At 40.8% G+C, this 14,835-nt stretch overlaps 1 protein-coding gene across 12 annotated transcripts in view; it reads left to right on the forward strand.

Moving 5' to 3' along the window:
- Nucleotides 1-14,835, forward strand: part of ADD1 (adducin 1) — a 57,918-nt gene that overhangs the window by 21,685 nt on the left and 21,398 nt on the right. For all 12 annotated transcript variants that reach the window (XM_075194275.1, XM_075194262.1, XM_075194271.1 and 9 more), the window contains exons 2-8: nucleotides 4,789-5,002; nucleotides 6,998-7,160; nucleotides 10,240-10,391; nucleotides 12,451-12,531; nucleotides 12,998-13,147; nucleotides 14,254-14,397; nucleotides 14,491-14,589. In XM_075194275.1, coding sequence (XP_075050376.1) covers nucleotides 4,808-5,002; nucleotides 6,998-7,160; nucleotides 10,240-10,391; nucleotides 12,451-12,531; nucleotides 12,998-13,147; nucleotides 14,254-14,397; nucleotides 14,491-14,589 — 984 coding nt within the window. In that variant the 5' untranslated portion in view covers nucleotides 4,789-4,807. The remainder of the gene's footprint in view (nucleotides 1-4,788; nucleotides 5,003-6,997; nucleotides 7,161-10,239; nucleotides 10,392-12,450; nucleotides 12,532-12,997; nucleotides 13,148-14,253; nucleotides 14,398-14,490; nucleotides 14,590-14,835) is intronic.

The raw sequence follows: 14,835 nt of genomic DNA on the forward strand, positions 1-14,835 counted from the left end.
GTGTACACCAGACTTGTTTTCTAACTGCCAGTTTAGTTGTGAAGGACATTGAGGGCACATTGTATATGGGCATGAATTTGCTCTGTTAATGATTGGCCTTGCATAAATCTCTTTCCACATGGATTTTGGCCTGTGTGATAATGAAGCATGGTACCACATTGTGAACTGGGCAAAAGTGCCTAGAAGAGTCTGTTGCCATGTATCTGTTGAATAGTTTGTTCTTTTATTGTTTTTTGGGTTTTTTGGTTTTTTGTTTTTTTTTAGTGGATCTCAAATAGTTTAATCTCTTTGGTTCTGAGGGGGTATAAAATGCAAACCCAAACAAAAGCACAGCCTGCATTTTTAAAAGCTGCAAAAGTGCTGTATTTTTAATGGAATTTCTTCTAGTACAAATGGTCCGACTGTTTGTGTACCTAGAACAGTGTAGGTGTATGTTTCTTTCACATATCTAAAGCATAAAACAAAAAAAAAAAGATTCCAAACGGTGAATTTCTACTTATTTACATTTTTTATTTTTTTTTAAAGATACCTGCAGCTATGACAAGTTTTATAGGAGCTCAGATTGCTTTATCTGGTGTGAGACTTCAAGGTGACATATTACAGAATGTGAAACAAACTAGCTTAAAGTCTTAGGGGGAGAACGGACAGCGATGTGGTGGCAAACATCCCGTTGCGCACTTTGCCTGCAGTTAGGGCAGAAATCTCTTTCCTCGCACCCCATAGAGGTGCGAAGAAAAAATGAGCGGATATTTCTGTCAAATCTCCACCGCGAGACGTTCCGGAGACACCTCATGGCTCATTGAATTCTCCCCTTATAGTGTGGTGTTTAAATGATAGGTATACCAGACCTGGGGTCGTATGATTGGGAAGAGGCAGCAGACTAATATCCACTGCTATGTGCAGGCATAGATGCAGGCTGATACACGGGAACACTTTGTCGTACACTGGTGTGACTGACAGCAGGTACTTGAACATTAGCTATAGAGCGGCCACAGGATCTTCCATGTGGACTGAGAGAGTTCTCTAATCAGAGATGACTGATGTAACCAGATCCATGCAGCTCAGACTGGGCCTTCGTGAGGTGCTAGATTTGTGTCTGAGTCATAATGGGTTTCAGTTTTCTATCCTCTTCTTCTCAAGCCAACACATTTGTCTAGGGAGTGATATTAGACATTATGTAAAATATAGGTTGACTGGTTACCCCTATCTTCTAGGATTGGTTGCACTATGGTCCTAGCTTGCATGAGGAGCTTTCCAGAGGGTGTGTGCATCTAACGTGTATGAGAGCAAATGGTAGAAATCTAATGTTGCAGTTTGAAACTGGTGCGGTATTCATCTTCTGATACAATTGATATAAATAAAGGAGATGCTCGGAGTTAAGCGACTTTAAACTAGCCAAATACTTTTACTTGTATTCTATGACACACACAGGTCACGGCAGACTTTCCAAGATTATAACCACTTACAGAACATAGCTATAAATCTCGCAGAGCAATGAATAATAGGTAGGTGTGTGCTGTTAAAGATATAGGAGAAAATTGACAAGTTGATGTTTACTGACACTTTGTAAGAGTAACGCAGAGACCTCCAGGTAACCACAATGGCTGCACTATAGGTCTCGTTCAGACCTGCTTTCCTCTCTGACCCATGATTTACAGTACTACTCGTGTGAGAACCAGAGGTGTAGGCTGGGAGCAGTCATCCCAGTTCATGTATAATGGTCTCATGGGGAACCACGCTTGGAGGACTGATTTGATAAGAACTGTTAAACATAATTAAGGCTCTTTCTTTCCAAATGCCGCCTCCTCAGTTTTGTGTACAGTGAGTAATTCAGTTCAACTGATTTCTTAAGTGCAATTACACTTTACAGCAGAGGAGGCCTAGACCATATTAATTGTACTTTCTAGTCCCAGCCTGTAATATTTACACTTGTCTAAAAGTTATGGATTCCTCCTGTTAACTCTGTAGCTGGTGATTTATCCAAGAATAAAGACGTGGTATTTGAGCACTCGCTCCTATCCCCACCGCACCATTGGAATTTTGTTCTCACAGCTGTTCAGAATTATAACCCCATCTTGTACGTTCACACTGGGCTTTAATCGCGTTAATCACTTTCTTTTTAGATAGTCAGAGTAGAATATACAGTCAGACCTTCTTTTCCTCTGCTGTATCTGAGGCTTGATGTGTTTTGTGTCTTTGTATTGGGGCACTGTTGTGTGTGGAATTTTCAAGGAAAAAGTTTCTTTTATACAGGTTTAACGATCAGGAGTTCTTTTCACGATCTGTCCATAAATAAGGTGGCTGGCTCCTATGTTTGTGGCTAGCTTTTCGTTGCAAACTGCAGGGGCACCTCTTATTACAAGCCTGTTGCTTTCATCAATTGACTGACATATACACAGTTGCCAAGACTTCTTTATAGGAGTGGGAGCAATGCCATGCAACCTCCCTGTGAATTCCAGTGCATGTTACTGACCGGCCTTAAGAGGTCGAAGCTGACAACGCCTTGCTGCTGGGTGATTACGGCTGAGAAAATGCTAATCAAACAAAATGTGCATGTTTAACCATGGAATTGTAAACGCAGAGACACAAATGTTTCAAATAACAGTTTTTCTTTTTTACTGCATCTGACTTGCATTTACCTGCTAAGCACACTACATCAAGGAATACGTTATACATATAATAACTGACTTCTTAAGCTTCTATAGATTTGGCCCGGGTACTGAGACACACGTGAGAGTAAAGTGCTTTCACACGTCTGTCAGTCCATGGGAACATTTACACCACAACGAAGGTTATTAAATATTTGGCCTGCATTACAAACCTATTTGAAAATCTCTGTTCTCCACAAGCAAACATGAAGGCTAACGGCTTATAAATCTATTTTCTTTCTTCCCTTTTATTTAGTAGTTAGTGACAGTGTTAGGACTTGTTCGAGTGATCACCGTCAGGGAATTGTCATGCCTCGTTTTGAATTGAGTACACTGAAGGCTCTGGCTATTATCCCTGTTCAGCTGCAGGTCAGGTTAAATGCTAGAAAATCATGAGTGTGCGGTGTGCTGGTTCTTCACGTGGTTAATATGAGAACAACAGACGCAGCTACACAGGGATCTATGAGCATTATGCCAGGGTTTGTTTTGAAGGTGACCTTTTAGGGTTGTTTAGGGAGTCAACAAGGGTCAGTTTGTCTGCTTTAGGCAGGGTATCCACAGGTGTTTGATTTGCATTTAAAAATGCAAATGAAATGTCAATGAAACCACCTGGCAAATGCAGTTTTCCAGAATGTACGTAACATCGCAGGTGGGTACGGGGCCATTGGAAACAATGGTTTCCATTTAAAGTCCCCTTTTTCGTGTATTATATCAGCATTAGAAATGCTAGGACGATGCATGACATTAACACCAGTGGGTATGCGGCCTGATGCTGAAAACAACTCATCCACTATCAGTGCAGACTACCAAAGGCAATGTTAATGTAATGTATTAATATGTACAGTGTAGCTTCAGTATGCAAATGTGTACGTGTCGCCCTTTTTCTGATGTTGACATTGAAAAAGTTAAAATATTCATAAACGGCTTTTATTTTGATTCTTTCCAGGAGAGCAGGACTGATCTGCTGTCTGTTCGTCTCTATCACCTTTCTTACATGTTTACAATGCAGACTAGATTGTATACTTACATTTGTAGAAGAATTAATAAGGTGCTTCCCAGCCGGTTAAGGTCTCCTAAAAAAAAATTAAGTTGTGTGCGGAGTTCTCTAAGCTCTGTGGTATAAATGTCTTTCTATTTCTGTCTGTGCTGTCCTGATTTTATTCTCCATGACACACTGCGTAACTGCACGGCTTCACCGGGAAATGACACCTGGAAAGCTCCGTACAAACAGCTTATGTGCTATAAAAATGCATATGTGTGCATATGTATCAAGAATATCAAGTATTTTCATGCCTAATAGATGTGGTACTTTGTCGATGTGTCTACCCTTAAAACAAATAACGTCTATATTTATTGGCTTGTTTAGTTACAAATACATGTTGTAGTGGCAACTGCTTGTTCTATGCCATTGTTGTGTAGCTTTAGGTCATTCTCTTTAATGCGGTGGCAGAACCCCACGGTTGTATTTTAGGTATCATCCCTAATAAATTTTGTTCTCGGCACCAAAATACATTCTTCTTCTTCAATCTACCATGCTGGCCACAAAATCTTCTTCAATGCTCTTTTATACCGTAAGCTTGAAACATAACTGTCATAGAGATGGCGGCCTAGTGAACATGGTGGCATCATGGAATTGTAATGTATTTTGGTGCATGGAATACGGCTGGGGAGGGTGGTTTTAGCAAAAGCACTGTATTAGACCTGGCTTCATGTCCTATCAGGTTGTTGGAGAAAGATACCTACCTCTGTTTAACCAAGATTTATGTGTATAAAATAGCTTTATAAAGGTCCTCTATTTTGATGGAATAAGCAGCTTTACTGGATACTTTTATCTATAGCAGAAGGTTAATGAATTGGAATAAAGATATGGAATTTACTATGCAGGATTTGTGTGCTCTGTTTTCTGTATTTTAGAGCACCTACTTACACCCGTTTAGCTGCCCATAGTAACTGTAGGAAGAAATTCTTGGCCTGTATGATTACTGAATAACTGCTATTTTTAGCTTATTCTTCTGGTTTTCATGGATAACTGATTTCCAGTTAGTAGCTGCTGCCCTTGTACTATTGTAATTTGTTTATTTTTAATGTTCTTCTCTGTTCATGTGATAAATGTTATTTCTTTCTTTTATTCGTGTTTTAGGACTAGTTAAGGTTGTGCCATGAACGGTGATGCGGATGCAGGGGTGGTGACCTCGCCACCCCCAACAAATGCTCCACACAAAGAGAAGTATTTTGACCGGGTGGATGAGAATAACCCAGAGTACCTGAGAGAACGCAATATGGCACCAGACCTTCGCCAGGACTTCAACATGATGGAGCAGAAGAAGAGGGTTTCCATGATTCTTCAGAGTCCGGTGAGTGCCTCTGGGGCAGTACATACAGATCACTAGGCCTACTCTGCAGCTGAAACCATGTATTTTGATGGCCCCGTCCCATTTTGTTTCTTTATTTTTAGATTACGAATACTCATTAGTAGCATGGTGAGAAGTTGGGCGGTAGAGGTGATGCTATTTATAGTCTGAGAATAAATCTGGAATGTGCGGCATCTTAATGAACATAGATGTGTGTAGCAGTTCACCTGGTGCCTGCGGTGGGATTATTATAAGTTGTTCTAATTAAATATCTGTGCTCAGCGGCTGCTTGATCCTAGTTGATGCCAATCTATCTGTTTAGTCGGCAGAGAACATGTTCTTGGCACAAGAAATTAGCCCACAAAGCTGTGTTGTAAATTTCATAGTAATTTTAATATTACAGTTCAAACTGTATTATTAATTATACAACGTAAGTGTCTTTCAAACAAGTAAATGTAAAAAATACTATAATATGCATAGAAGATGCATTCTAGATAAATGAACGTTGCAGGCAATGGCGCAAAGGGAACACTCTGGTTCATTTTCTTTTCACGTTTTTTTTTTGTTTTTGTTGTTTTTGTTTGTTTTTATAGATCACAAGCACGAATAAGCTTTAAGAAGCCCATTAATTACCAAGCTTTGTTGCAAAGTTGCATTAGTCTTCCTTCCTTCCTTCTATTTATTTATTAACGCTTATCTATATAGCACCAGCACTTTAGAATTGGAAACAAATGTGATAACTATAGTAAGAAATTTATTGCAGTATTATAGGTTACAAAATATATCCGATTTGTAGAAAACATACTATAATAGTGTTTCAGATAAATTTAAAGCTGGAATCAGAATTGTAGGTGAAATATTTTCTCTGTCCTATGACAGGCTATTTGAAAACAAAATTAAATAAGGGAAGGATTGATGTTTGCCCCACTCAGAGCACATATCTATACGTATTCTCCATTATAAGATATGGTAAAGTATGTTTCGGATCTTCGTCATAATGAACAGCTGTTTGATACAACTGATGCCGGGGATGTTACATGGGAGTATCTCAGGAATAGAGACAGTTTGTAATGACTGGTCATAGAGACAGGATATTCTGCTTGACAGAAATGTATAATTATGATCATTAATTTGCCATGTCCATGCTACCACTAAATGCTGGAGGCCGAGATTGATTGACACTAATATGCGGTGGGTAATACAGATGTGTACCTTCTCCCACTCATCCTGAATGCATCATTACAGCTCAAACGTTTTGAATGTGTTAACAGGGCAGCCTTTCTGTCACGGCTACTAAAGTATATGGAGTTCCCCTCTGATCAGCTGGGCTTGGCTGTACTTGTATAGAGGAGCTGAGCACTTATGCAGAGGAGCAAGGTGGTCACTTACTGAGGGAGGGTTAGTAATGATGCAAGATTAAGGGGTTTAATAATAATGCGGAATGGAGGGGTTAATGGTGGAGGATTGGGTTAAATGGGATGTATTAATGATAAGGGGGTTAATGGTGACAGTGTGAATGTTTGGGGGGGATTTAGTTGGCTATAATGCTGTGGATGAGCTGAGGAGTGAGGGAGTCTACAGAATGAACTATAGGGAGTGATGGAGGTGGAGAGATTCAATAGGATTGAGAAGGGTTATAAAGTCGATTTAATAGTAGGTAATATGTATTTAAAAAAAAAAAAATTAAAATTGCCTGGCTCTTAAATATAGTGACTGTCACTTACAGTGGAGGCAGCCATCTTGTAGTCTGAGATAATGCAGGCTCTGTATTTACTAGGCACTACTAGGGTCATTGATGTCATGTGATCTCAGTCTGCATCCTCTTGTTCACTCACAAGATTTCTACAGCCACTGTCTATAAGGAACACACATTATTTGGAGTTTAATCATTTTAAGTTTAAGGCCCTTTGAGAATAACGATTAAAAGTTTAATGTCAGCTTGTATGTATGTCTTTTGCCAATTGTTGCATTTTGTGTTCTCTTTGATTCATCTAATAGGCCTTTTGCGACGAACTGGAAACTATGATCCAAGACCAACTTAAAAAAGGAAAAAACCCCACTGGGTTATTGGCACTACAGCAAATAGCAGACTTCATGACTACAAGCGTACCGAGTGTTTACCCATCAGCCCCTCAAGGAGGAATGGCTGCATTAAACCTAAGTAAGTGTGTACCGACATTAGCTTATAAAGGTTTGGGCTCATCCACTTCAAATTAAAGTCATTATAAACTTATAGTCCACAGGAAAGTGACCGGACCTCTCCCGCGCCCTGAAGCTGCACTGTCCCCTGTAAGTTACATTTTACTGACCTTCCCCATCCCTAAGCCGGAGTCTTGGTGGCTGTCCCAGTTCCTCCCTCGGCGAATCATGGGAATGTGAGTGGGAGGACCAATCACAAGCTGCAGTCTACAGATTGTGGCTTGTGATTGGTTCTCCCGTTCAAACTTTTATGTCGCCTTTTGTAAAGTGGCAAAATTAATTTATTTTACAAATCTGTATCACAGAACCAGTGGAGCCCCCCGAGAAAACCACCTGCACAGGGGAGCCCCAGGGCTCCAGCTAGGGGAGCTTAGTAAGAGGGAACATGTAGATGGGAGTGCAGCTTTATGTTAAACACCAGTACAGTTTACGTGCAGGTAGTGGTTTTATATGTGTGTATTTGTTTTTTATTTTATTTTTATACTGATCTTAAATACCTAAAATGTGACACAATAGAAAAGCTTGGTCTCATTTTAGGCCAGGAAAACCCTTCTTTACAAATTCTACTTGTGTTCTTTAGATAGCCACGAGTCTTTATAATCTTGTGTTGTATTGTTTCCCTGCTCCACTTACAGAGCATTTAGGCATTTCCATATCCTTCATCTTTCCTGTAAATGTTGGCAGGCGAACTTCATTTGGATTACAGATCTTAAATATCCAGCCTCTTCTCTGTTTTTTCTTACTGATTTTTTTTTTTTTTTTTTTCTCTTCTTTCATTTAATTTAATTCATTCTTCAATCAACCTGGGCAACATTTGCTGTGCCACTGACCGTCGCACAACTTCAAAGTGCAATCTACACATTAGCACAGTGTTTAAGTACCTCGCCCTTTTTATTCCAGATGTATCTGGGCTAATTGTAGCCAAAAGGTTACATTTTCTTTCCTGTGGGCCAAAGCGCTTTGTCAGTTCCAAAGTTATCAAGGTTTTGTTTAACATACTTTAGCTCTGAGTCTTGTGTTGAGGTTGTAAAAAAAAAAAAAAGTTCATCTGATAACTCTCTCACATTGTTGTGTATGTAACGCGGTACTTTACACTGACCTCTCGTAAGCTGTTTGCAGTGATGTGTGCTGGCTCTTTTGTGCAGATCAGGTTTGGAGCCATTATAAGATTATTTTTTTTTGTCTTGACTTTCAACAGTTCATAAAACGTCTCTGTTTTTATTGTTTTAAACAATGTTTGTGACACTTGTCATTGCCAGCTGGTAGTATTTAGAGAGGGGGTTTAATTTAAAGCTCCCACTGGTTCTGTAATGTTCAGATGTGGAATCTTCCTTATATGAGTAATTAGTTTGAGTCACTCCAACTTAGACCTTATAAACCACTTTTATAAGGAGTAGCTATATTTCTTTTCTTCAGTGTTAATGTTGCATTTATATTTAAAGTGGTTGCACTGTCTGGAGCAGTGACGGGGCAACAGACGGCCCTCCGAGCCTTCACCTGCGGCCCCCAGCTCCTTCCTGCTTTATTGTCACATGTGTCTGTTATAGCATGTAACACGTGTTTATAATGCCTGCTGATATGTTATTACATAAAGGTGTCTCTTTGATTAAATCCATTGATTTTTCTACTTGAGGGTAATGTGCGGCCCCTTTTCAAGGTTAGAGGGTCGCACCATGCGGACCCTGAAGTGTAACTGGTTGCTCATCACTGGTCTAGAAGTTGTTATACATATGTGGAAATTGGCAAACACTGTTATAAATGAATATATTCTGTACGTTTACTGCAGCTCTTTTCGTGTCCTGTGAGGATATATACTGGATTACTAGACTATAACAATATGTCACTTGTACAACAATCCATCATAGGCTCAAGAGGGTGATGGGGTCAGTGTCAGACTGGGGAATGAAGGGCCCACCGAGGGACTGTAAAGCTAGGGTCCCACCGTAGGGGGTGTGGCCAGCCATCATAGACTCGAGACCAGACACTAAAGGGGGAGTGGTCAGCCCACAAAGGACAGCTAGCACCATAGTGTACTATATAAAGAATGCAGGGTGCATCTAAAGAGTACACAGTCTTGACCTGGCACTTAGATTGGGCAGAACAGTCACCAAAAGTCTGGATTGTCCCACTAGAATCGGAACATTTGACAGACTATCCTACTTGTTGTCCTTTTCACCACCTGTGGCTGTTGGTTTCTTTAGTTGCAGCTTGTCTGGATCCTGGAATGTTGGGGACCCTAATTTGAAACAAAATGGCTACATTTAGAAAATTCCAACCAGCCTAGGACCCAAGGTTAATACATAGGCCTTCCTCCAGCCCCAACTTATGCCTCATCCCATATCCCTCATTCACGCCTCATCCCATATCCCTCATTCACGCCTCACCCCCGATGATGTCCCTCATTCTTCTCTGCTCATTGATCTTTGTTTAAAATAAAAAAATGAACTTGCTAACCTGTGGAAAGCTCCGTCGTCATTTCTTCATGCTCCTCTGAGCGGCTGGATAACAGGAACTCCTCGTCCATGGGCGTCTCTTCTATTCCCCTGCTCAAACTGAAAAACACACTACCGCGCATATAATCTATGACTTTATATAATACATATGTGGAGATTGTATGATTCCCGAAGTATAACAGTATTGTCTTTAACAGTAGACAGTGAGACTTTATGTACATTAAGGTTTGCACAGTGCTGGATACAGAGCCTTCATTCAGGTGCCTGTGTACTGCGCTCTGTGTTATTAACATGCATAAAGCAAGGTCACTTCATGAAATCTATAATTGTGGGTAATCAGAGGCTGGTGTTATAAATTATGCAGTACAGTCCATTTAGTAAGAGCAATATTATACGTCAAGGTTACAGAATGTAGAACATTCTATGGTGTCTTGTAAGGAAACGGCATCTTCAGTACTGTGGTGTCAGTCTGCCTTCCCTATTGCCATGCCGTCTTTGTAACTCATCTGTTTTGTATTATTTTTATCACTACTAATCACATTGTTTATTCTTAGCACTGCTCTCTAATTCCCGTCTATTTAATTTCAGGCTTGGGAATGGTAACTCCTGTGAATGATCTAAGAGGATCTGACTCTATTGCTTATGAAAAGGGAGAGAAGTTGCTTCGGTGTAAATTGGCCGCATTTTATCGATTAGCAGATTTGTTTGGATGGTCCCAGTTGATCTACAATCACATTACTGTGAGTATCATTGGGAAGACGATCCGGAATGGCCCACGGCACAATTTACGCCCAGTATAGTATAGTATAGTCCAGTATACACCTGGAATTGTTAAATGTGCTTGTTAGTCAACCTGTCCCCCCGCTTCTTCACAAGAACTCAGTGCTGTCCCTCTCTTGTGACCTTAGCACACCTTGCTGTTATATACAGGGCTGTAAAGATGTCAGCATGATAATAACAGAGGATCCTGAAATATCCCTTTTACAGCCTGACACTCTGCCAACATCACTTCAGAAGTCTATAGCAATGTCCTCTCTACATGTGAAGACCAATCCAGTGTTGTAAATGAAAGGAAACATTGTGTGTTCTGTGGAGAATCTATCCAGTTACTTCTGTGCACAATACAAAGGCCTGTAGTATCTGTGCTGCAAGACGTGAGCCTGCCCTGCTCCACCACGCAGTATCCGAAAAATATTTATCTAATAAGAACAATATAGAGTCCATTATATCTCTCTCTCTACCCCCCTTCCCCCCCCACACACACTATTCTCTCTTGATAATTATTTCATTATCTTAGAATTTCTATCTTTTGTGACTTTACGCAGTAGGCACAGATGAAAATGAATGGTTAAGCTTAGTTTTTTTTTTTATACACTTAGAACATAAGAGTATGCTGCTAACCACTGTCTCCTCAGTGTAGTCCATATTGGCAGGAGCACCTCCACCCTCACTATTTGCCATAGTTAACCTAGAGTGGGAGATCCATTACTCACCAGTGACCACAGAGACACTGGGATGTGCCTTACCTTAGCCTGTAGTTTGTGCGCCTGGAGGGACGCATCACATGAGAGCGTGGCTGACTTGCTAAACCCCTTTACTCACACAGTCAGCGTTCTCATTTCATAGTTTTGATTGCTCAATGACCAGAATACCCCCGGTTACCTTTGGTCATAGGTTCATGGTCATAGTCTTCAGCTTCCCCAGATGAAAGTGTCACACATCCTGGGAAAGTCAAATCACTAGTGGAAAATCTCAAGTACTCCACTTTTTTCCTATAATTCTTCATCATCATCATCACCATTTATTTATATAGTGCCACTAGTTCCGCAGCGCTATACAGAGAACTCTCACATCAGTCCCTGCCCCATTGGGGCTTACAGTATAAATTCCCTAACACACACACACACACACACACACACACACACACACACACACACACACACACACGGGTCAATTTGTTAGCAGCCAATTAACCTACCAGTACGTTTATGGAGTGTGGGAGGAAACCGGAGCACCCGGAGGAAACCCAGGCAAACCACTGAGCCACTGTGCTGCCCTTGTAGAGGTATCTGTGATTTACATGAGTCTTACTTTTTGTACCAAGGCCCTGTGTAATGTTTAGTCCCCTTATATCCCACTTCTGGTGTATCTTTCAACTGCAGTCAATGCAGCAAGTCCTTGAGCTTTGGCTGTGGTGTGAAGATATATTTATTGAAGTATCAATATCTGAATAGTTCTAAAATAAAGGTCATTAAACTCTGCCCTCTGTTGCCTATGTTCAGCTTATTTCCTGTTATTGTTAGCTATGCCTATTGTTGTTGGTCTCTGTTTATATTCAGGGGGTGAGTGTGGGTCTATATGAAGATCTGAGATAAGGAAGAAACTTCCATTAACCCTATATGGACCAAATCTGGATTCATAATTGTAGCTTTGCCTCTAATCAATCTAATTCCCCCCCCCCCCCCCAACACACACACACACACACACACACACACACACACACGCACACACTACAATGTTGGTTTTTATAGTCCCAGGACACTATTTGTATCATACATCCTGTTCACAGCGGTCCTCATTTTATCGCTCACTGAGTGTATCCGGGATCATAACTTTATTTTTAAGAAACCGTTTTCCCTTTACCCTCATTCTTAAAGGCGAGCTGACAGGTTGAATGAAAGCCGTTTGTATTTAGTTCCTTTATAAGCCACCCCGCATGGAACGCACAGGTTTAGTATAGGTGATGGGAATCCTCTTGTTTATAATAAACACTGGTGACCCGATGTTCTGTATCTGTAGGTCAGAGTGAGTTCAGAACAAGAACACTTCCTGATTGTCCCCTTTGGTCTCCTCTACAGTGAAGTTACAGCTTCTAGTCTGGTAAGTGGTTTGTTTTTCTTTGAACTACATCAACATTTCATGACCGGTTGTACTGGGTAAAATGAAATTGTGGTTGTGTGTTTCTTTCTTCCTCTTTAATTTCCATTTACCTTGTGAGCTCTGTACTCCATTGTACCTCTCTCCCTTCCCCCACCATTTCGTTACATCGTATTGTGTCCGTAGTCATCCGTTCCAGGATTCGGAAGACTGGACCTAGTGTAAACATTTTAAATCTATTTTCTTTGTTTTGTAAACTTAATTCAGCTAAAAATAATAAAATTTTGATATGAAGTTGAAATGGTGATTATGGGTCGAGACTGTTGCTGGGAAGATAGTACTAAATAAACTTCATGGATTGTCATCTTGCTTTTAGCGTGTAGCTGTGCTTAAATTGTCCAAACTATTGAGCGTCAGCTGGAAAATATTCTACTTGACATACGTGTTTTGTATCTGCTCTTTGTCTCAGGTTAAAATCAATCTGCAAGGTGATCTGATTGATCGTGGCAGCACAAACCTGGGAGTGAATAAAGCTGGATTCACATTGCATTCTGCGATTTATGCTGCTCGACCTGATGTGAAATGCATTGTCCATATCCACACCGCTGCTGGGGCCGCAGTAAGTATGGAGAGCAGGCTTCCCTTTCTGAGTGTCTCACTACCTGTGTGCTCTGTGAACTCCAGAAATAGCCTTCACTTGTGGTTGGAGCGTAATCTGTCGCACATCTAAACCACCAGGGCCACATTGCTAGTGCAGCGAGCTTTGCCTGCGACCAGCAGTTCCTCTCCCCAGAATAAGTAGAAATAAAAATGTATCGTAATAAAAAGTGACCTAAGTGAGGATTCCGTAGTCATCTAGGAGGGATTTTCATAGTAAAGGAGCATGGATGCTGTTATAACATAATTGATATTGACCTGGTGTTATCCATAAGGCCAGTTACCCACTAGCACTACATTTACATTGAAGCACTCGTGTATACACACCATTGACATGTACTGGACGTGTTTGTAACTGCATCCAGGCACAGAACATTTTCCATTCGCTTCAATAGCCCATTCGTTACAGTGGGGCTTTCAGTGCGTGTACACTACATGCTAATTAAACTTAACAGGCAGCATAGCCTCTAATATATTCCTCAACCAGTGTCTGCACTAGACAGCCCAGTTTGGGTCCTACTAAAGCAAGGGGCAATATGTGTGAGGGTACCCTTGCAATAGTGAAAACCAGGCCCACTATAGATGGCATGGATTCCACCGTTAATAAGGAAACCCATTTATTTGGGGTCCACCTGTAACTGCTTGACCAATGACAGGTGGCATCCCATGTTAGCACTTGTTATTGGTGATATGGGGGGTGTCCAGGGACACAATGCATTGATCACACATCAGTAGTGATTGACTATTAATGTGAGGGGAAAACAATTACCAGTAATGTGCCGGTATGTTAATTGATTTCTATGGCCCATTCATTTCAATGGGGTCTCTACATGTAGAGCACAGCCCCAATAATGAATGGGAAAATAAAGCACAATGATGGTACACTATGTGCTTTTATAGAGGTCAGTAGACTTTTTCAAGTGTGCGACTACGTTATACGCTGGTGTGGGGCTTTTGCCTGCTGCAGTCATTTGAAATATGGCTACAATTTATGGAAAAGGAGACTGGCACACTGCTGACATGGTCTTGAATTGTAGGCAAAATGTATAAAACTCCTTGATCTTCTAGGTGTCTGCAATGAAATGTGGCTTGTTGCCTCTGTCTCCGGAAGCCCTGTGTTTAGGAGAAGTGACTTATCACGACTATCATGGCATACTGGTTGACGAAGAAGAGAAAATATTAATACAGAAGAACTTGGGTCCTAGAAGCCGAGTGAGTTGTGTGTTGTGAGTCTTATGGTACACTTTCCTGAGTCCCACATGTATTTTCTGTTTTGTGAATCGTTGCTGATCTTTTCCCCCCCAGGTACTTATTCTCCGAAATCATGGACTGGTAACTATGGGAGAGACCGTTGAAGAGGCTTTTTATTATATACACCAGCTCGTGTCTGCTTGCGAGATTCAGGTAATTTCACTGTTTATATTGCATGTAAGTTACTATTCAGAGAGACCATACAGAGTTGGCAGTAGGTTTTCTAGACCATACATACATTGGATCTCAACGCAAATCAGTAATTCTGTTTTTTAAAAAAAAGAAAAGTCGATAACCTGTTCGAAAAAGCTCCAGTTAATTTTATTCAGTGCAAACAGTATAAGTTTTGCAGCCATGGCTGCTGCCATGCATTGTGGGTAAAATCCTGCATACTCTTCT

The sequence above is a fragment of the Mixophyes fleayi genome, chromosome 1 (genome assembly GCF_038048845.1).
Source record: "Mixophyes fleayi isolate aMixFle1 chromosome 1, aMixFle1.hap1, whole genome shotgun sequence".
NCBI classification, from domain to species: domain Eukaryota; kingdom Metazoa; phylum Chordata; class Amphibia; order Anura; family Limnodynastidae; genus Mixophyes; species Mixophyes fleayi.